At 47.4% G+C, this 21,481-nt stretch overlaps 2 protein-coding genes across 7 annotated transcripts in view; one reads left to right on the top strand and one right to left on the bottom strand.

Annotated features, from left to right (window-relative positions):
- Positions 1–21,481, top strand: part of LOC146785406 (uncharacterized) — a 2,064,968-nt gene that overhangs the window by 960,330 nt on the left and 1,083,157 nt on the right. The window contains exon 17 of the mRNA XM_085634420.1: positions 6,094–6,324. Within this exon, the coding sequence (XP_085490546.1) occupies positions 6,094–6,324 (231 nt within the window). The remainder of the gene's footprint in view (positions 1–6,093; positions 6,325–21,481) is intronic.
- The window catches only part of LOC146785408 (uncharacterized), a 787,621-nt gene that overhangs the window by 470,258 nt on the left and 295,882 nt on the right, over positions 1–21,481 (bottom strand). The gene's annotated exons all lie outside the window — the stretch shown is intronic.

Raw genomic sequence — 21,481 nt, forward strand, 5'->3', positions numbered from 1 at the left:
CCATCTGAAAAAAAGGGCGGGCCCGCAAGGATTTTTTAAAATATATTCCTCGGTGTTTGCATAGTTAAAAACTGAAATACCAATGTAAGAAAGATAATTGAGGGTAAAAGGAATTGTACTTTTGACTTGCCTCAGAGGTCAGCTGTGCCCCGTGGTCACACAACCCATTGGCATAATTCTGTAGACCGCACGGACCAATCTTCTCCTAGGACATCGGACTCCCAGCTCTCTGGCAGCAAGACCCCATTGTGGGTTCTCTGCGTGATTTCTGTTTTCTTCAGATACGTCATTTGTCTGTGTGGTGAGCATTTTCTCTTTTCAGATTTCTTTTTTAAGGGGCCTATGTAAATAGTGTATGTATTGTATATAATACAGTAAATAGTGTCAATATTGCATATAAAGTTCATTACTGTTTGTGATGTGAACCCATTTTAGCTCCCCCTCGGGCTCGACATTCATTCCCAGAGTCCTGACGATGATGCGACATCGCTTTAAGGAATGTAACCACCATTGACTTATTAACCCTGACCCTATTTACATTGTTGTATTTGAATCAAATGGGCCGTGTTCTTGTGTACATGGTACACATGTTGATCACAGTCTTCTAGTTTGTTCCACTCAAAGAGCGTACTGAGCTCGTCTTTGTCACAGGCACCCGTCATGCTTCTATGTTTTTATATATCTTTCATTAAATGAAGAGCGTTATTTATCACTTTTATTGCCTCGTGTTTTGGAGACCACTATGTTTATAAATACTTTATGACACCAGGTCTGTAGTAATACTCAGGTGACCCTTGTTTTCCTTAACTACCAATAATAAAATGCAATGCACAACTAAAAGGGTTGTTGTTTAAAAAATGTCACTATTAAACCAACTGCATGAGACATTTTTACATTACATTTTTTTATTTCAAATGCACAGTGGCCATTTTTAAGTGGTCATTTGTTTTTCCCTTTTTCTTGTCGCTTATGCTTGCCATATAAAAAGAATTGACACCAACCTGCGAAAGTCAGAATTGTTGGCTTTGCTAATGCTTTTTCTGAGATGAAGTAAAACATTTCTGTAGTTGTTTCCAACTAACTACCTACTACCTCTTTTTTTCGTTTTATAAAAAACTTTAATTCTGTGTTATTTTTAGTCATGTTTTAAGGAGATGATGCACAGTGGCAGCGGTGCACATGAAAGTAAACTTTCCCTTCATTGCTATTCAAAGCCTTCTTAGGCTGAGGAGTAATAAGCCTGCCAGCCGCTGTTGAACAAACTAAGACAATTGCCCCCTTACCCACAATTTGGTTGTAAAAGGCACTCAAACAGGAATTATGCATAGGTAACTCTATTCTTAGGTCTGTACAGTGTACTTGCATATCCTTACGGCAACAGTTGTTTATTACATTTGTAAAATCTTATTCTGATTAATACTTTTAAATGCAGATTCCTCACCTTTTGAGTATTTCCCAGATGTCTGTCTGATTCCGGAAACCTTACAAGCAGTACTCCTGTGCGCCAGTTGGAGGCTTTGTGTGGTCCCACCCCGACATCGTTCTACTACAGAAAGACAAGCGGAGCCCCATTTAAGCGCTACCCATGCACGCCAATGTCGGTTCCTTTCTTTCCACACCGTAAGATGTGTGTCCGGAACTTCTACTTTGTCTTTGAACAACAGGGTTTAAACCGAGCAGGGACTTTTACAAACAGATGTCTGTGACAGATCCTCACATAGTCTGTATATGGTGCCAGGGGCCAGAGCATGACTCGATGGCCTGTGACGGCTGTGCTCAGTTGAACCCGAAGACCATACGGCGAAATATCTGAAGAATCCATGATGCTACTACTTGCAGTTAAAAGGAAGGTCCAGTTTCTGCTCCTGAAGTTGTTTCAATGGCAGATAATCTTTGGGGTTGGAATCTTTGGGTAAGCTCAAGAAAAAGAGTAAGGCGAAACAGGAACCTTACACATCCTGCCACTGTCATACTCCAGAGAGGGTGCAAGGTCATCAGCTTGCCTCCCTGTCTCTTATCCTGTTTGTGGCTGGTGCCGTGGTTCTCCAAGACAACGCTCAGAACAGTAAGGACTATGTGCAGTTCAGTCGCCCACCCCTCTACCAGTCTCAGCCACACACTGCTTTAATGTATCTTTGCCAGCACACAGCCTATCTGTCGGAGGCACAATCAGATATTTCCTCCAAGGGTGGAAGACCAGCACTTCAGACAAGTGTTCATGATATCTGATATAATATACAACAATGTCTTACACATTGCCATTGTACATCCTTGTAGCCCTGAAGAAGTTGTGGGTTCACACCCTGACGAAACACGTGTTGGCTGGGCATCGGATCTACATTAAATCAAGAGAGAAACGTCACATTGGTCTACTGCTGTTGTTGTTACGATTTTTGGTTGTTTTTACCTTTACGTGCTGCATTTATGCTGTAAGACACGAACCACGTGTGCACAGGCCACCTGCCTTCTGTCTCTTATCCTGTTTGTGGCTGGTGCCGTGGTTCTCCAAGACAATGCTCAGAACAGTAAGGACTACGTGCAGTTCAGTCCCCCACCCCTCTACCAGTCTCAGCCACAAAACTGCTTTAGTGTATCTTTGCCAGCACACAGCCTGTCGGAGGCACGATTAGATATTTCCTCCAAGGGTGGAAGACCAGCACTTCAGACAAGTGGGTCCTCCAAATTGTCCATTGGGATTATGCCCTCCCTTTTCTCTCTAACCTGCTGTACATTCCACCACCATCAGGATAGGTGACAGATGAGAGGGTTCGACCCTCAGAAGTAAGAACACGGTCGCACTCCCGCTACTTCCTTGTGCCGAAGGACGGAGGCCTTTGTCCTGTTTTAGATCTTCATCCTCTCAACATTTTACTGCAGGACAAATTCAAGATGATCACATTAGCTCAGACGCCAGAGACTGGATGGTGGCTTTGAACCTGCAGGGCGCTTATTTCCATATCCCTCTCTTATAGGCTCACAAGGGCTACCTGAGGGTCACAGTGGGCCAAGATTATTTTCAGTTTGTGGTACTCCCTTTTGACCTCATCAGTGCCCCTCAAGTCTTCATGTTAGGGATGGCATTGGTCGCAGGCACCTTTGGTGGTACCAGTCTACCTCTACCTTGACAACTGCATGCTGAAGGTGGACTTGTTCCAAGCAGTCATCAACCACCTCAACACAACGGAGAACTTTCTGTCATCACTGGGGATTCACTTTTAATACACTGAAGTCACACCTGACTCCTTTGCAGACACTTCCACTTATCTTAGCTTTTCTGGATATGGTAAGTTTCATGCTTCTTCCCGAAAGAAGAGAGTCCAGGACAGTTCAGTCTATGATTCCAATGTTTCAGCCTTGGTCCTGGATCTCATTGCAAATGAATGGTGGCCAAACATCCTAGGTGGTACTTATGGGCTCTGCAGTAGGACCCCAAATCCCAGTAGGCACAGCATCAAGCTAATCTGACGGATTGTATCCAGATTTAAGAGGAGACTGCAAAATGTCTAAAGCGGTGGCTACTGGACTACAATTCGGTCAGTGGCAAGCCCCTTTTCTTACCTACATGTAGCTGACAGTAGTCACTGATGCATCACTACTGGAACGGGGAGGCCATCTGGGAGAGGTGAAGATCAGAGGCCTCTGATCTCTGGCGGAGACTTAACCCCACATAAAACTGTTGGAGTATAGGGTGATTCACTTGCTGTTGATGGCCTTCCTACTTACCATCAGAGGAAGTCTGTTGCAGGTGCTCACGGATAACACCACCACCATGTGGTACAGCAACAATTGGGGCAGGGTAGGTTTGTAGACCCTGTGTCAAGAGACTCTGTGCCTCTGGAAGTTGCTGGACTGCCAAGGAATTTCTCTATTGGTAAATCTCCTGGTGGGATTGTTAAATGCCAGGGCTTAGTAAATCACGAATGGAAATTACACCCAGAAATGGCACAGGGGGTCTTTCAACAGTGGAGAAATCCCTGGTTCAACCTTTTCACCACTGCAGAGAACACGCATTGTTAGCGCTTTAATGCATTGGAGTTTCCAAATCAGCTCTCTTGGAGACGTCTTCCATCTGGAGTGGACCTCAGGGCTCTTGTATGCCTTTCTGCCATTGCCTCTCCAGCTCAGAGTGCTGAAGAATATCATGAATGCCTGAGTCCTACTCATTCTAGGGGTAACAGATTGGGCTTGGAGAGTCTGGTACCCAGAACTCCTGTGCATGAAAATCTGTCCTTCTATCGATCTGCTGCTTCAGGAGGATTGTCTGTCGCAGTAGCAGGATAGGGTGCTGCACCCAGGCCTGCACAATCTGCATCTCCGTGATGTGTTTCTCACCTTATGAAGTGTCCCTGTACAAAATCAGTATACATCAGCCTTTGGTACAAATTTGTGGATTGGTGCGGCACCCAACAAATTGACTCTAATACAAGAAAAGTTGTCTGATGTTTTGTTGTTTGCTGTCTCCCAAACCCAGCAAGGAATTGTTTTGGGCACTGTTATGGGTACTTTTCAACTCTTTCAGCGTTTCTGTGAGTTCAGGATTAGCTTTTGGTATTTAAATTACCTATTACAATTAGATTTTTTGAAAGGTTTGCAACATTTGTTTCTGTAAAAACCCTTTGTGATGCCTCAGTCAGACCTGAACTCAGTCTTCAATTTTTTATATACACCCTTTTGAGCAGCTGCACAGTTGCAAGCTGCAGGCTCTTTTTGTTAGCCCACCCAATCTTACTTTCTTCTCAGAAAAGTTGGTGTTGAGAACCTGAGCTTCCTTTCTTCTGAAGGTGGTTACTCCTTTACACGATGGGTAGGCTATCACCCCTTTGGCATTCTTTGCCTCACCTCATCCCTCTAAGGAGGAACAGTAACTCCATTGTTTATACCCCAAGAAGGCACTAAGCTTTTATATTGATCGTACCAAGGGACATTGAGTGGTTAATCAGCTGTCTGTCAGGTTTTCCAGAGCAAAGGGCAAGGCAGTGCAAAGAAGGAACATCTCTCAAAGGATTGTTCCCTGCATTGGACCGGCTACACACTGGGTAAGAAGTAGCCTCCACAAGGCTTGCGGTCTTACTCCACCATGGCCAAAGCTGCAACCACTGTGTTACCATATGGCGTTCTTGCTCCTGACATGTGTCGGGTGGCTGCATGGGTGTCCGTACTCATGTTCAGAAAGCACTACTGCTTGACCAGTCAGGGCAGTTGATGGGGCCATTTTGCCTGCTAGGTCCTGCAGGACGTTTTGGTGTGAGTCAGTCCACAGACCCACCACCTTTAGAAGTACTGATATATCTATTCACCAAGTGAGAAATCTGTGGTCAGAAGTATCCATCAGAAGAACAAGTTACTTAGCTTTGGTAATAATCTTTCTGATGAATTCTCTTTCTAACTGTAGAGTCCAAACTTATCCTCATGCCTCTCCATTTTGTGAACAGGACTCATTTTACACATAAAAATGTCACAAACCTAGAGATTTGCACAGTGGTCATGCCAATCTGATTATGGGCTCTGCGCCCAAAGGCACAGATAGCCTAGAAAGCAATGACTTTGGTGTGCCTGGGTCACACTTATACACTTCTGGAGAGGAACAACTTTGGCATGTAGCCTCACATCGCCACCTAGCAGCATGCGAGAGTACTGCTTTTTAAGTTTCCAGATCCAGTCTCACATCTGGGGAACATTCACAAGGTGAGGAATCTATGGTTATATAGAGTATCCACCGGAAAGATTGTTACCAAAGGTAACATCCATGGTTCTTCCATCCAGCTTGACTTCTACAACACAGGCCACTACCCGTGCCTAAAGACTATGGGCCTGATTTAGATCTTGGCGATGGGTTACTTCATCACAGTGGTGACAGGTACCCCGTCCGCCAAAATATAAATCCCATAGAATATAATGGGATTTATATTTCGGTGGACGTTATATCCGTCACCGTTGTGACGGAGTAACCCATCCCCAAGATCTAATTTAGGTGCTATGTATCTGAAAATTAATCTTGTGTCTTAGCTTTTTCCGTTGGACGCATTTCAAATGTCTCAACACCCCTTTCATCACTTTGTTTCTTTCTGTCTTTCTCTATTTATGGACAAGTAGCTGGAGGGGGAGAAGGCCTTGGTTCTGGAGCAGAAGCGGGAGCTCGACCAAGAGCGTGCATCCCTAAAGGAAAATATATCTCAATTGGAGCAGGAAGTAACACGTATTTCTGCTGAGAAGCAAGGGGTTGTGCAGAGCTGGCGCATCGCTGAGGAAAAACGAGACAAACAGGGGGAACAGTTGGCGATGGTCCATAAAGAGAAAGGCCAGCTCCATGACCAGATTACCCAGGTAAGAGGAAATCTACAGAATTAGAGGTTTTCCTGTAATCCAAATCCTGTCCATTGTTTTAAGCAAAAATACAATACATGCTCTAAGGCATAATGTATGTTATGGACACCCTTGAAAAGGTTTTTTGAAAATAACTTCACTGCTTACTGTTGCCAGTCTCTTGAGCTGAATGATGGCCTCCAAACAGAAAGCCAAGCACCGAAGACCAACTCTGTGCTGGGGATGTTGGTTGAGCTTTCTGAGGATTGTAGCCATAGGTGCAAGAGCAATCAAGAGCATTTCACTTTCCATGTTGACAATAGATGTATAGATATGTGGTACAATAATCTCATTTAGGAACTGGCCAGTATCAGGTGTTAACTGAAAATTTATTTCTGTACTAAGCGTGAAGAAATTTACATTGGCAAAAAGGCATTTACAGAAGCAGTTGGGAAAGGGTCCCGTCCACCTTGTTATTTTAAAATGCATTGTGGGCAGATTGATTTTAGAAGGAAGTGTCCTGATGTAAAAGTTCTAACCAAGAACGGAAGGCTTGGGGTCAGTTAGCAGACATTGCTTGAGAAGCAGCTCAGAAAGTCTGCCCACCTATTGCTTCTCCCTTGCAAATGCACTACAGTTAATGACCATGAAGGTTCATTTGCACACTCCCAAGGTAAGGTAACATCTTATTTGGTTGTCACTGAGAGTCTCACTGAGGACAACAAAAACAGATAAGTGAGATTGTTTGAATTAATCTTAGTCATTGATAATTAACCCTGGCCACATCCAAGTCCATGTTTTCTTTTCTCACTATGACACTCTACAAAGAGTCCCGCCCAAAACAAAACCGCATTGACCCTGCCCCAATAGGAACAGTTCAGCTGGCATTGCCAAACCAAGTAACTTTAGATGAGCCCACAAGGAACCTCAGCCTGGTTTCAGTCTCTTTGGCCTCACAAGTGGATGATAGCTTATTTCTGTGAGTCTGGAACCCACATTTGGGCAAAGCTGTCACTTACCCTGATGGATTCAACCCAGATCTGTGCTGGGGGTGGGTGTCTGAAAAGTTTCAGTGCTGTCCATCATCTCTTTGTGTTTTCTTTACTCACCCTGAGGAAAACAAAAAGATGATCGGGGGAATGTTTAAATGAGTCTGGGCCACGGTTAATTGCTTGGGTCACATCCCAGTCCATCCTTTCATGCTCACGGTGCCATTTAAGACAGTGACTAGCCATGTGCAAATCCGCCTTGGTCCTGCTCCAGTAGAAACAGTTCAGCCCGAACTGTCAGGTCATGGCCCCCCATATGGAGTCAGACTCTGTTCGATGGGCCACAGGCAAGCCAGGCTACTGAGCTTCAGCTAGAGGCCTGTGTTCATTTTTCTCTGATGTCCCGTGGTCCGCCCTACTATGGCTTGGTAATCTGTTCCAAGTGCAACCCTTCAGCACTTGACTCTGTGTTAGTGATGGCATGCAATAACTACTCAGGGAGGTAGTGTGAGTGTGGAAACTCAGAACTCAACAATTTCCCAGCAGTGCAATAACTACTTTTCAACCCCAATGCTTTACTTTATAAAAGAACACTTAAAACAAAAGTATCTCACAAATAATATCTAAAAGACACAGTCTAGGAAACTGGTGTTATTGTTCTGATTAACCCTAGGCGTAGTTGCGTAGTCGCGCTACGCGAAGCTACGAGCAGATGCCATTGCCCTACGCGAGCGTGCGTAGTTGCTTGGGGCTTCCGTTCGCGATGTGTTTTTCTTGTTTGGGAGCGCGTTGTGCATGTTCGGGGCGCTGTTTGCGTGCTCGGGGGATAATATCTCCCGAACTTACCCATGCGGTCGCGGCCATCTTGTTTTTCAATTGTCCCGCCCGCTTGCGATGCCTTATTTCCTGTTCCGGGTCGCGTATAGCGTGTTTGCGATGCGCATGTCATGTTCAGGAGCGCGTTTTACTTGTTTGTGCCTCCCTTGAGAGTCTGAGGCAAGGCGTCATGCTCCAAAACTCCTCTACGTCTACTGCCAATGTTTCCCCCACCTCACCGTAGAGTCTCTCTTAATATTGCCTGAAAGCCTCATTTATCTCCCCTTGGGTGGACACCACCTTCCCTGTGACGTCAGTGACCTCCCTGATAACCACACTAGGAGGGTCGTCTCGTAACAATTTTGCCAACAGGGTCCCTGCCTTGTCCGCCTCTGTATGACACAGTTGCGTGTACCTTCGGTAGTCTATAACCCGGAGTGATTCCAGGAATTCAGCCTGTTTAATTCTATCCTCCTGCAGGGCGGCCCGCTTGTCAGCACTGTGCACAGCTTCCTGCTCTAACTTATGGAGTCTTTCTTCCACCTCCGTAAGGGATTTATTAACCTCTTGCTGTGCACCCACCGTCGCCCCTATTGCCTTACCGCGAACCACCGTTTTGAAGGCATCCCACTCGATTAATGTAGTAGACGCAGTGTTACTGTTTTCAGTAAAATAATGCTGAATGGTGTTGAATATAGCATCACGAAATACTGAGTCTTCCAGCATTTGGGGCCACATCCGCCATGTTGGCACTGCGGCGGGTATCGTCCCCCACTCAATCACCACTTCCAGCGGATTATGATCAGAAAAAGATTTCGCCAAATAAGTAGTGTCCGTCACCTGCATCGCTATGTTATTGGAACAGTATAGCCTGTCAATTCTTGTGTGCAGCATGTGCACTGGTGAGTAAAAAGAGTATTCCCTATGAGTTGGGTGTCTCATTCTCCAAACATCGCACAACCTCCGCCCAGCCACACAACCCATTCGCCTGTTTGCAGACCCCTGTCCCATGCAGTGGTGGATGCGACCTATCCAGTTGCCACGTCCATCACAGCATTGCAGTCGCCGCCTATTATCCATGGGTGGCCCTCCCACCCAGCCAATGCCAGCGACAGCACCCCTAGGAACCTCTCCTGCTCTGTGTTCGGTGCATATATAGAGCCCAGCACCACTGGTCTACCATCCAGGGTACCCCTTACCAAAATGTACCGCCCCTGTTGATCCACTCTTTGCTCCAACGGCGTAAAGGGCACGCCATGCCTGACCCATATTGTGGCTCCTCGCGCATATCCCGAACATGTGGTAGAGAAAACCTGCCCTTTCCATTTTTTACGAAGTTTCCCCACCTCTATCTCTACCATATGAGACTCCTGCAGGTAGGCTATCTGCGCCTTGCGCCTCAGCAGCTGCGCATGTATTCTATGGCGTTTCTGAACTGAGCCCAGTCCCCGGACATTCCACGTTATTATGGTGTATTTATTCTGCATGGGTATCGCTGATCCTCATTTAGCCACCACCTGATAGCTCCATCTTGTATACTGCCAGACCATCTTAGGAGATCACACATCCCAGGACCAATTCCCACCCCCCTAACACCCAATACTCGGTCCGATTTTAAAACTAAACCGAACCAACCAAAAAACAGGAAAACCAACATAACATTCACACAAGGCTTTCGCATACAGGGGTATGTGGCCAAGCCTACCTATCCAACGCCTACGCCGCCTCTGGGGTACCATGGTATTCCCTCATCTCCCGGGCCACATATACAGCAAATACAATGCCATTATAGCTACTCTATGAATAAGGAGCTAGCAGCCGTATACGTTACTGTTCTGTTTGAGTCCAGGGTCACTGCACAGTCCCATCCACTAAGGGATCAGCCCGTCCGCCGTCTGCGGAGTCACCGACGGAAACAGGGCCACACTCCCATCCGAATCCGATCTCTGGGTGTCCACCTCCGAGGTAGTCAGATCCCCGGTCCCTGCCATGTCTCGGAGGGAGGAAACCGCAAGAATCGCCTTCTCCTTGCCCTTCTGCATCTGCTGGGTCGTTGGGCGAAACTGCCCATATAGTCTTCGCAGTCTGCGCGAGGTACGCTGTCCTGGCGACCGACCAATCCGTGCTGTGGTATTCAAGGTCTGTGAGGCTGACCTCTATCTCCTTTCCGGTTCCGACACCTCCAGCCACTCCTCCGCATCGCCTGGGCTCTCAAAAAAATAAGTCTTCCGCTCATAAATCATCCGGAGCCGCGCCGGAAAGAGAAGGGCATACTGCACATTCAATTCCCGCAGCTTCCTCTTAACTGCCTGGAAGGAGGAGCGCTGCTTCTGCACCATCTTTGTGTGGTCTGGGTACAACGAGACCATAGTGTTCTCAAATCTAATCTGGGGCATTTCTCTCGATTTCTGCAACAGCACATCCCGATCCCTACAGTTGAGCAATTTAATTATGAAGGGTTTTGGCGGAGCCCCCGGTTTCGGACGGCCTGCAGGAATCCTGTGTGGTCGCTCTATACAGAAATGGTCAGAGAGCCCCTCCGCGGTGACGTGTTCCTTCAGCCATGTCTCCATGAATTGGGCAGCGTCGGCCCCCTCGCTTCTCTCCGGCATACCAATAACGCGAATATTATTCCTTCGCGCCCTCCCTTCCGCATCCTCCACGCGCTCCAGCAAGGTGGCTACCTGGGTCTACAGCTGTTTGATATTGGTGGTGTTGTGGGTCTGCTGGGGTCAGAGAGCACCCAGCTCGTCAGTGTGGCCTTTCACTTTATCGGCGAGCTTAGTGTGATCCGCTCGGAGCAACGACAGACCAGTCGTGAGGGCACCAATTTGTGTTTCTATAGCCTTCCTTGAATCTCTCACTTCCTGCAAAATTAAATCCAGCTTGTCCACCGTGCCCACCACGTTGGTAGATGGTATGCAGCTGTCCTGTGTGGAGGCTTCCATGGATATTGCTGTGCCTGGGATACGATCAGCGCCCGCCTCGCTTTCCTGGTGTCTGCCCTTCACTCGCCCCATCACGAAGCTACCAGGGTCAGAGGCCCGCGCCACCGCTGGGAGTCCGCACCCACTGGCGCCGGTGAGCTATTCTCGTGCGCTTCCCGCCGTGTCAGCCAGGTCCCGTATTTCGTAGCTGCCCCAGCCAACACCACCGTTGGTCTCCAGAATAATTCTTGGCCCCGGCTCTAACTTTCAGACCCTTGGTCCTGGCTTCGGCACTCCGTACCGGGTACCCTGACAGCAACCCCTCGACACTGTGCAGTTGCACCGGTTCAATGCCTTCCCAGTGAGGTTGGGGGTCGCAGTCATCCAGACTCTGTGTGGCCCCTTCTCCGTAGTCTCATACAGGGTGCTATGTCCCCCTCAACTCAGCAGCTCCGTACTCACTCCGTCCATGCACTCTGTGCAGTCCTTCGCTTGTCACCGGCGTCAGTGCTGCTCCCTTCGCCCACTATCTGGCAGTTCCCATCCAACTTGCCCCACTGTCTCTAAGGTCCATCCACACAGCACAACAGAGTCTCCTCTCCTGCAGGCTCTAAACAGTGTCCCTCCGCTGCCTTCCGCCGCTATGTACCGGGCTATTCACTCCTCCTGGGTGCATCAGAGGTCTCAGGCGCGTATAGGCCGCGCCGGAACCCTGGCGCTCGCGTTATCAAACTCCCATCGCACACTTCTCCAGGCCTCCTGCGCACTCTCTTTATTTCGCGCTGCATCACCCAGTTCTTTCCGACGGCTAGCGTGTGCTCTCAGCGGAGTCCCGTCGTTCCCTTCCGGGCTCACCCCTCTGCCGCTGTTCTCAGGGCTGCCTGCGCCGTGTCACAGCCTCGCCATCTCCCCGGCTCGGCCCGCCGCAACTCTCCGCCGCTCCGCAGACCTCACATCGGCCGATCGCGCCGCTCCGCAGCAGAGGCCCCTCGAGAGCTCCAAGACGGCTCCGATGATCGGCACTGATGCTGTGCCTCGGCGCCCGGTCTCCGGTCGCAGGGAGCACCACAGAAAGCGGCTTAATCCAGGATAATTAGTGCCCGGGTCCGGAGCTCCTCTAACAGGCGACCGCCATGTTCGGCAGTTGGCCACGCCCCCATCCTTGTGCATAGTTGACAGAGCCCTCCATGCACCTGGCCACCCTATTTCCTGCCAACTTGTTATCCCATACTCCCCCACAAGGCTTCTTAGATCCACCAACTCATACCTGGCCACCATCCCTACTATCAGAAGAGCTAGAAGTAGAGGATGGCCTTTTTGCTTTAATGCAGCAAGGTTCTGGAGTGCCCTCACTTGGCCATCTGATCCACAATCAATGAGCTGTGTTTTGAAAATAGCTTAAGACCTTGCTTTTTAGGAATTTGTTTTCTAGGTACCCCAAGCATCATCGCTTAGTCCCACGCATTTCAACATCCATATGGCTCTCCTCGCCACCATTGTCAGACAGCATGGACTCAGCATAGTATCCTACACCGACGACACCCAACTTATCCTCTCCCTCATGAAGGACCCCGAAGCCACCAGACTCAGCTTCCAGGAAGGAATGAAAGACGTCGCATCCTGGATGAGCAACAGCTATCTGAAACTCAACTCGTAGAAGACAGAGCTCCTCGTCCTCAGACCCACCCCCTTAGCTTGGGACAACACCTGGTGTCCCACCACCCTTGGCAACCCCCCACCCCCACAGGCCACGCCTCAAACCTTGGCATCATACTCAACTCCTCCCTCACCATGACCCGGCAGATCAACGCTGTCACCTCCACCTGCTTTAACACCATCTGCATCCTTTGCAAGACCTTCAAATGTATTCCCTCCGAATCTAGAAAGATCGTCACTCACACACTCATAACCAGCAGACTGGACTACAGAAATGTCCTCTAAGCTGTAATCAACAAATCCCTGCTACGCAAACTCCAGATCATCCAGAACACCGCAGCCAGACTCGTCCTTAGCATCCCACGACATGAGCATACCACCCAACACCTATGAGACCTCCACTGGTTCCCCGTCAAGAAAAGAGATTTAGAGAAATCTAAAGTGCCAATATTACAGTTCCCTTGTAGGCCAGTGCAGGACACTGCGGGGGTTGATGCTGGAAATGGAATGTACTGCAATCACCATCCTGGATCAACATCAACATCTTGTCATTACCGCCTTTTATCCATTACTATATGCCTATGAGAGGCTAATGACTTTTTGTGAACATTGGTTTGTGAACATCAAGAGGGGATAACGTGGTGTTGCTATATGTATTTAACAACTACGGCCACACAGCGGTGGTGGCTGCTAAAATGAAGGTTATGTGGGATGGTGGTAGTCCTTCATTGTTTATTTAAAAAATATGAGCCACTGGGAATGTGCAGTAATAAAGTATAAATGGATCAAGCATTGCTGTGTTTCAAGTGTTTCTGTAAAGTTTAAATATGTTTAATATATAGGGAAAGGCATATTGAAGAATGAGTGGATGTATAAGTGTCTGAATGGATATTTTACTAGGTGCGTGACTGACTATAAGTGAGTGGTTAAACATATGTATCTTACTGAATGCATGGATTAGCGACTAAATTTTGTGAATCTCTGTATCCGTCTGTCTGTTGGTGTGTAAGCGACTGCATGGGTTTGTGAATAACTACATAAGTGTCTATATGAGTTATTGATTGGTTGTCTGAGTATCTGTATGGGTGCCTGAGTGTTTGTGTGGGTGGGGTGTGTGTGACTCTGTGCATAGATGTTTGAGTGGATGATTCACTGGGTGCATAGTTTGAAGTGTGCATCTGTGGTGGACTGTATGGGTGGGTGAGTGTGTGTATGGGTGTGTTAGTGAGTGAATGTATATGTCATTGGTACATGTGTAAGTAACTACATATATGAAAGGCAGTGTATATGTGTTAGAGTATATAAATGGCTATAAGTGAGAGTGTGTGATTGTGAGAGGGGCTGCTTGGATGAGTGTTTGCTTGTATCAGTGATTGTATAAGAGCGTAAGAATGTGCTAGTATTTGTATGAGTAAGTCAGCTGGTGTGTGTATAACTGTATAGGTGAGTATAGGTGAGTAAATGGGAGTGTGAATAATTATTTGCATGACTGACTAGGTGTGTGAGTACCTCTATGGATGAGTGGCGGTGTGTGAGTGTCTATATAGGTGTATGAGTGCATATGATAATCCTGTACTGAGTGACCATAAGTATGAGTGACTGTATGGGTGAGTGAGTGGATGTGTGTGTAGACCTAAGAATCAGTGAGTGGGTATGTAGTTATTGGTGTTGGAGTGTCTATGGTTTTGAGAATGGAAGTCTGTAATTTAGAGTGGGTGTATCTAAAGTTATATTAGGGTGTGAGAGGATGCATGACATTATCACATGGATGATGTCATCAGTGATGTCATTTGAGATGTCATGAGTGATGTCACTGACCATGTCATGAGTGATGTAATATGTGACGTCATCAGCAATTCCATGGCACATTCAGTGGTCTTTTGCAATCAGCGCCATGAGGACATGGCGTGATTGATAAACGCTAACGCATTTTATGCTTTTCCACCTTGCATACAGTGACTATTACAAGGCTCCCTTCCCCCCGGTGCACGCTCATGAAGCAGGATAACTATTCCTAACAATGTATGTATCCGAGCATCATTACGTACATGTGCAATATATAGAGATATGTCCGTTCCGACTAACATGTTTATCGACATAAATGTACGATTTTACCTAACTATAAAATATGAGTGTGGTGGACGTGCAAGTATGTTCCTATACCCTAACCAAGCACCTGCTATTATATTTTGCAAATATTGGGCATTTAAAAATTGTGTTGACATAGGGGAACGTCTCACCGTTTTTAAATTTTTTTTTTATTACAAGAACGGAGAATTGCTACGAATGCGTGTGTGTGAGCGCGTGTGTGTTTTCTATACCACAACTAACTAATCAGCGATTATATTCCGCACAACGCGGACTGTTTCTCATGAAATTGTCGGATTAACAACCCTTTCGGCTAGTAACAATAGAAAAATATATCACTTTCTTTCAGAGAAGGCAAATCCACAGTATGGTGATGTGTTTAAATGAACAACCCCCAGGTTGTTTACTTCACTTTTGTTTCTGTCATTTCAGATACCGAAAATGTGTTATTTCAAAACGACAAAGGTCATTGTACCCTTACAAACCTTCTCCAAACTTGCATAATTTTTGAAGTTTGGTTTTTGAGTAATAGGCATACAATTCTTAATCTAAAAAAAGAATTGAGTTGTAGTAGGGACATATTTAGGTCCTGATGAGTCAAGCAGTGGGGACTGCTTACGAAACATGTTGACCCAGTAGGGAGTAATAGGCATACAATTCATTTAATCTAAAAAAAAAATTGAGTGTAGTAGGGACATATTTAGGTCCTGATGAGTAAAGCAGTGGGGACTGCTTACGAAACATGTTGACCCAGTAGGGAGTATCAGATTAAGGTACACCCCCTACATAACCCCCCTTTTTTAATATTCTCAGCCAGGGAATTGAATACATTTGTTTTTTCCACTAGCCAGAGAATTTTTAATCTTTTTTGTAACTATTCACTAACCCTACCACTCTCACCCTCACAATACACATAGCCCATTCCTTCACAAACAACAGTGCTCCCACATACTTACTGGTCGCAGCACGCCCCGCCCCGTAGAGGGACGGGAAGACCCCTATGATGAAGCATGACACCATGGGATTCATAGTTTGTGAGGGGTATTTTAAAAACACTTAGTGCCTTCCCATGACACCTCATGGAGCACTTTTTTGGCTCTGTCAACTATGCACAAGGATTTGAATTCAATTCTTTGGGCAACAGGTAGCCAGTGGAGTTCCATCAAACCCTGCCAGGCTGACTCAATCCTACAGTTCCCTAGCAGCGTGCATGCAGCAGCATTTTGCCCGACTTGTCGTTTTTGAGTAACTGCCTTAGGAGCATCCAGGTAGAGCAAGTTTCCATTGTCCAGTCAGGAGAGAATCAAAGCCTGGACTACCAGCAACCATGCGCGCCGAGGGAACAAAGGCAAAATCTTGCACAGCATATGCTGGATTCCAAAGCAAATGGCAGAAAGTTTAGTAGTTCGGGTCTTCATAGACAGAGTGTTTTCCAGCCACACTCCCAAACTTTTGATAGCTGGTTTTGGCGTCGGAGGGGGGCCGAGAGAAACCAGCCAACCCAGAGCCCTAGAGGGAAAGGAATTGTTCCCTAGGATCATGAGTTCAGTTTCAGCTCCGTTCAGCTTAAGCCACAATTTATTCATCCAGCTGGTTACTTGCTCCAGTAGCAAGTAGCTCTCCCCTTTGGATGCTTTTTGGTTACAATCCTGTATCAAGAAGGGCTTTTATTTGTGCCAATGGTTTCAAGTCAGGGACGCAGGCACTCATTTTTAAGGACCATGACTTATGACTCATCATCAACCTTTAACAGAGATCAAAAGAGAGAAGGCAAAAAGGAAGAAGTGAGGAAGAAAGAGGAGGAGAGGAAAACAGTGATAAAGGGAGAAGCAGGGATGAAAAAGAACCTGCAAGAGTGGAGTAAATAGGCAATACGTTAAGGGTAGAAATAAGAGGCATGAAGTGGTATGAAGACATCACAACCTTGGTATTCCGTACCACTGGTATTCATAAGGGCTAGTGCAGGCCTCCAAAGTAACACTTTTGCCATTGCAGTTATTTTCTTATATTCAAAATTTTGTGCCAGGTGTACTATCCATTTAGGTGGTCGCATTCATTCAGAATCGAAGTGTCACAAGCGACCCCTTCACTTTTGCAAATGAGTTGCCACCTCCTTTGAGGTGCTGGTTACAATTCAATTGCGCTCACAAACCACTGATACATCTTATACTGAGTTGCAATTTGGAAGGGATGCCCTAAGCGCCAGCCTTTCAAATTGCGTTTCGTTATCCATTTCTAATACCCTTTTGCGGTTTACTAAGACTTTACTGAATCTCAAACTGCTTTTAGGGAATACAAGTAAGCCATTTTGTGATCACAAACCATCTAATGTTGTGGTTCACAAATTTGCAACCACAAAATGACTCGGCACATTTGGGCCCTTGCACTGGCTTAATGGAGATGGTTGGTCTGAGCCTGTGTGTGTGTGTGTGCACACCCTCCCACACAAATAAGGTAGTTTACAGGTGTTTTCCCATACCTCTGTTAGGGTGATGCAGCATTTATCTAACAACTATACTCCTTTGTTACTCCGACACAGGTACTCTGTCTGAGTGGTCTCTTGTGCCTGATGGGAGAATGAGACAACTCTGGCCATATCCCCCGGCTAACAAGTGCCCCCATTCATTCATGATTGTGGCACAGAACTACATGGGAAACAAGAAAATGAATTAGAAGCAACTCAAAACAAACGAGTGGCGCTAATTAGCATACCTAGAGAGGGTAATTATAACATCTGTTATTACCGGGCTCAGGCACTGGAGGGTTTGAGCGAAGTATAGAAAACAAAACTCGTTATTTTCATTTGATGCAAGTACAGCACGAGGTTAAGTGCGTCTCAGCGTATTCCTGAATGGGAGCACAGCCCAGGTGCCCAACGCACAGGCCCCCAGCTGCCTCTGCAGTACGCACTCTGTACCAATACGCGATCCATACTGCTCATCTACAGGGTTGTTGCGGCCCCCAGCAGGGGTCCGCCCACAGACACTTAATAATCCCGGTGACGCTGCTGTTTTCGAGTCACACCGCGGAGGGCTTCCTCTTAATTGTCTTCTCCACCCCTCGGCGTCTCTTTCGTGCTTCCACTGAGACAGCCACATAATCACTTGCATTTGTCTCACGTGTGGGTGCTAGGGCAGTCAGTCACTGGTGCACTTGTTCCAGTTCCATGAATAAGCCATGTGAGTCTGGCCTTGTGCAGCCCTGGATGAGAAAAAAAATCCTTTGATATTGGAATGATAACATGTTTTATTTAGACCTCCTATTTTTCTCATTATGCAATAAAGTTATTTGGTGGACTTTTTGTCAGCACGCTTTCCTCATGACTACGTGGGCATCCTCATGGAAGCTTGGCCGCCTGGAGAGTGTGAATTATGTTTCCTCTGCACTCCCGCCCTGCTTCAATATAGGTTCATTCTAAAGTACTTATGAATTAATTAAAGTTTCCCCGTAGCGCTCGTGAGCGACTACCTCACAAGCACGCAAAAAAGGCAAGGACGCAAGGCCACACACAGTTACACAGAAGTGTACAGGCGCATCCTCCTGAAGGGGGCGCCCCACACGCTGATGGTTATCTTTACTTTCAAACTCTTACTTTTATCTGCACTTTTTAGGCCTCATTTTCTTCTCTTGGGATATGTGCTTTACTTTCAGAACACCACTATGAAACTCTCCGAGGATAGAAAAATGGGAAATCTTGTATTTTGGCATTACGTAATCCCGGGCGGTCCAGGCGCCTTCCCTCTGGCATATTTGATTCCCAGAGATGTAGCTCAGTGGGTTCGAGTGCCCTGAAGAAACGAAACAGTAACCTGTCTGGTGCAGGTTTGATTTCCAACAGGACGGACCCCGGTTCATTCAAAAGCTCCAAAGCCTGTTATAGTTGTGCGAGGCAAGGGCAGCGCCATGAAACGTGAGTAATTTTTCTATAGATTATAAATATTTAAATCTGTATTTGTAAAGCGCGAACTACTCACCCTTAAGTGTCCCAAGGCACTGGGAGCCCTTGTGGAAATTAAGTGACCTATTGCCCAGAGACATATGGCGCTGAGCTGAAGCCGGAGCCCGGAATCGAACCGTGAAGCCTGTGCTCCAAAGTCAGCTGCCCTCGCCGCTGCACCACACCTCTCAATCTGCACCGCACCTCTCCATTATACTAGCTGTCTCGGCTATAAATCGTCACCTTCTACTGCAGAGTCTCTGGCACAGGGGTCGGAGCCCTCTGCCGAGGTATTCCAGGGTCCTGGAGGGCCACCTTTGGCAGTGACTTTATAACAGGCTATGGGGCACTAGGCCAAGTAAAGTTTGGGGCCCTTCTTCAGAACCACCATGAATTTCATCCTACATTTTGTGCTAAATAAAGTCTGCGCAAAGTTCAAAATATTACATTCCGTCTCAAAAACAGTTGATATACGTCTTCACTTTGGGACACCAAGATTCTTAAGATTTAATGGATAGTGGAGAGGTTGAGATAGTGAAACAGACAAAGGTGAGATTATAAATAGATCACTTTGGAAAGGGGGCACTTAAAAGGTGATCTGTGGGCAATTGCTCACTTTGCATATGCCTTAAAACGTATTGATCTGTGGCTGATCAGAAGATCGCAGTGCGTGCAGGAGTAAGTCTGAATGCAACAGAAAAAGTCTACCACAGTGAGCGAACGTAGTTTGTGATTGGGTTACGGTGTATACGAGAGGGCGCGTGATTGTGAGAGCTAGAAAGAGAAGAGGGTAGTGAGAGGGAAGAAAAGAAAATGACTGGTCAAAGGGACAAAAAGAGAGAAGGTCATAAAAAGAAAACGGAAAAGTGAGAACAGTACAGAAAGGAGAGAGTGCACGAGAAAGGCGCAGAAGGATAGAGGGAAAAGAGAAGAAAAGAGAAACGCTCAGAGAAGTCTACGAGAGAGAAACGAGAAGAGAAGGAAAGAACATGTATGAGCGAGACAAGCAGACAGATAGGGGGAGAGAGAGGTTCCACATTTGTATAATCTATGGTCCTTAGCCATCATCCTTTTAGACCACTGGGACGAAAGATCAGTGCCGAAATATTTCGGGAAAAGAAAGGAAGAGAAGAGACATAAGGGGCAGAGAGCAGACAAGATAAAGCCAGATTTTTGACAGAAGAAAAAGGAGCGGTGAGCGAAGAGGAACAGTGTGTGCGTCAGGGTGAGTGTGAGAATGCAGGTGTGCGTGCATGTCTGTATGCAGTCTGTTCAGAAAATGCAACGAAGGCGGGTGAGCGGTGTCAGGGGGCTTGCATTCAGAAAAGAAAGAAACTGAAATGGGAAGGAGTAAAAAGAGAATGGAAGGGGTTTAAGGAGCAAGGCGGAACACTGACAAAAGAGAACGGAACGGAGTGAGCCGGGACACACAAAACAAGACACAATAGAAAGGGGAGACGACAAGGAGCGAAATGAGAGAAGAGGAGAAATATGGGTGGAGGCAGGAGTTGGGAGAATAAAGAGTGAGACTTGGGGACAGAGGACAGACCTGACAGAAATCGAGGAGAGAAGTCACGGAGAAAAATGACCGGGGGCAAAAATTAGCGGGGCAGGCCTGTACCTCCTCGGTCTGCACTCAGAGCCCTCGGTCGATATGCTGAGCCCTCACCTCCTCACCTGGGCCGGTATCACGAGCCCTCTCGTGAAGCTTCGGCTCCGACAGATAGAAGGGTACTGTTGCCCTTGATCTGCACCCGAGCTCTCAAAGGGCAGCCAGAACCCTTACTTACAGTCCCGGCTCTGGTTGAGGGAAGCTGTGCCCTCAAAGTGCACTGAGCCCTTTTTTGCAGCCCTGGTTCCGATACTAAAAAGGGATTGGGTGCCCTCAGACACACCCGACACTGTCCTGCAGCTCATCCGGCACTGGCTGGAATGGTGCGCTGCTCTCAGGCCGCACCTCGAGTCCTCTGCCTGCACCGAGGCCCTTTCCTGTCGCTGCAGCTCCAGATAGAGGGGAGGGGAGCGGAGCGTCAGCCCACACCGAGCCCCCCAGCAGCCCCCACTCTGCCCTCTGCAGCCCTGGCTCTGGTTGGAGGAGGGAGTGCTGTTAACAGCCCGCACCGAGCTCCTCCACCAGCAGCCCCGGCTCTAGTTGGAGGGGAGACTGAGGTACCCTTCGTCGGCACTCCGAGCCCTCTCCTGCAGTGCCTGATCACGTTGAAGGAGACCAGCGTCACCAGCCCTGACCAAGCCCTCAGCCAGCACCCCGAGCCCTCTCCTGCAGACCCGGCTCTGCTTGGATGGGAGAAGTGTATTATATTGAGTAGAGAGGCTCTGCAATCACGTGGCCCGGCAGGGCCCCCCCCCCCCCCCAAAATATTTTTGAAAAGCCCCTGGGGTGGCGGTCCCAAGGGGCCCCTCATTTAAATATAAACATTGCCCCCGGGACCAGGCCCACCCGGGGGCTTTAATTAAACGAAGCGCGAGAGGCCGCGCTTCGTTTTTTAAAAACTTTTCGGCCTAATTTCACGCTGGGTGCGCGAATCTTGACGATTGTATTTTCTTTTTTTCTCAAAAAAATGCTTTTTTTGGCCCGGGGGTCCTTGTGAGCAGGCCTAGGGGGTCAGGGTGTTTCTACCCTGCCCACTTTTCTCGTTATTTGCGTTTCTTTTTCTGTTTTCTTGTGCCTCGCTTCTGTAGAGGCACAAGATGGCTGCCAACACTTCCTGGTTTGGAGTGTTGACAGCCAATGAGAATAAAGCTCG

Source organism: Triturus cristatus, chromosome 11 (genome assembly GCF_964204655.1).
Source record: "Triturus cristatus chromosome 11, aTriCri1.1, whole genome shotgun sequence".
Classification (NCBI taxonomy): domain Eukaryota; kingdom Metazoa; phylum Chordata; class Amphibia; order Caudata; family Salamandridae; genus Triturus; species Triturus cristatus.